The following is a 1,608-nucleotide window of genomic DNA, read 5'->3' as shown; positions in this document are numbered from 1 at the left end:
TTGCAAATTTCTCAGATAGCATACCTCTGAATCTCACGATATTATTAGCTGTTTTGTACATCGATTGAATCATTTTAACCATTTTATTACTTACACCGAACACAAACAGTTTTGTAAAGAGAAGATCCCTATCAATCAAATCGAATGCTTTTTTTAAATCAATAAATGCACAGAAGAACTTTTTGGCTTTCATCAAATTTATAATTGGATTCAGACCATTTCATAAGTCTAAAGTTTAGAATAGTAGAAAACAATTTTGCGATTATGTTCATAACTGATATCCCTCTGTAGTTATCAGTGTCATTTAAATTGCCCTTCTTTGGAACAGGGACGATAATAATATCGGACCATTCTGTGGGATAGCATCCAGTGTCAAAAATAATATTAAAAAAGGAACACAGAACGGGTGCTAATATAACACATCCCTCTATGAAGATTTCACCCCACAGTTGGTCAGGTCCACAACTTTTGTCACATTTTAGCTTGTGGATAGCTTTAGTTACCTCTTCAATCGTTATGGTCGAATCGAGGTCCGGAATGTTAATAGTGCTACCATTATGATCAGATACATCATTGAGAGTATTAGAGGAACTATTCAATTCGTTACCAAAGACGGCCTTGAAATGTTCAAAGAAATCACAGAGATCGGTTTTGGGGACTTGATGATAACTCGATTTTATCTCGTTCCAAAATTGTTTAGGATCACACTTGTGGAGAGAACTAATCTTCCTAGCTTTCAGTTTTGACAGCTTAAATTTTGCGTGGCGTTTAACTTTACTGTAATAACTACGAGCTGAGCAAAAACATTTACGATTCGTAGAACATCGTTTACGAAGAAATTTGTTTCTTACATGATTAAAACCTTGACGGGCTAGCCTGCACTTCGAGTCAAACCATTCATTGCTATATGATTTTTTTTTTTTTGAACTACGAGTGGAAGATTTAACAGTCTTGACACCAAGACACCTAGCTCCTACATCCTGCAATACACACGATATATTTTTTGCTATATTATCGACACTCACGGGCGACGAGTTAATTAACTTAGTTAAAGAATCCAGTTCACTCAATTGAATCCAGTTAAACAATTGCTTTAATTCGGAAGATTTACATGGATTCCACCTGTTCAATCGTTGGTGATCTTTTGAATTTTCTACTAAGGGAGTCACACACTTATGGTTATGTTCAAGTTTCACTCGAAAACATAATGATGCATGGTCAGAAAACTCATTGAATGTATTTACACCAAACTTGGTTATATTGCTTAGAGCTCTTATATCAGCGAGAACATAGTCAATTAAACTGGAACCACGATTAGAACAGATTAGAATATAGCTAATAGAGTGAAACGTCAAGTCAGACACGATATTTCGGTGAAAAATTATCCGATCATCGCGAAAATCGATAGGGATCATCTTCATAATGACATTGACATACAAAATAAAAATCAAAAGAATCTGTAAACAATTGTAGCCTGTAGAGTGAGCACGAGTTGCACAATACAGCTAATAGAGTAAAACGTCAGGTCAGACACGACATTTCGGTGAAAAATTATCCGATCATCATGAAAATCGATAGATCATCATGAAAATCAATAGGGATCATCTT

General features: G+C 35.1%; 1 protein-coding gene across 1 annotated transcript; it reads right to left on the bottom strand.

The window, feature by feature from the left end:
• Positions 1–158: 158 nt before the first annotated feature.
• On the bottom strand, positions 159–515 carry LOTGIDRAFT_120765 (hypothetical protein; the record flags this gene model as incomplete). The annotated part of the gene is made up of 1 exon (XM_009058617.1): positions 159–515. A coding segment is annotated over one exon (357 nt), but the record flags the coding sequence as incomplete, so codon positions are not given.
• Positions 516–1,608: the final 1,093 nt, after the last annotated feature.

Source organism: Lottia gigantea, assembly GCF_000327385.1.
Source record: "Lottia gigantea unplaced genomic scaffold LOTGIsca_35, whole genome shotgun sequence".
Taxonomy (NCBI): Eukaryota; Metazoa; Mollusca; class Gastropoda; family Lottiidae; genus Lottia; species Lottia gigantea.
This window is presented reverse-complemented; position numbering and strand designations above follow the sequence as displayed.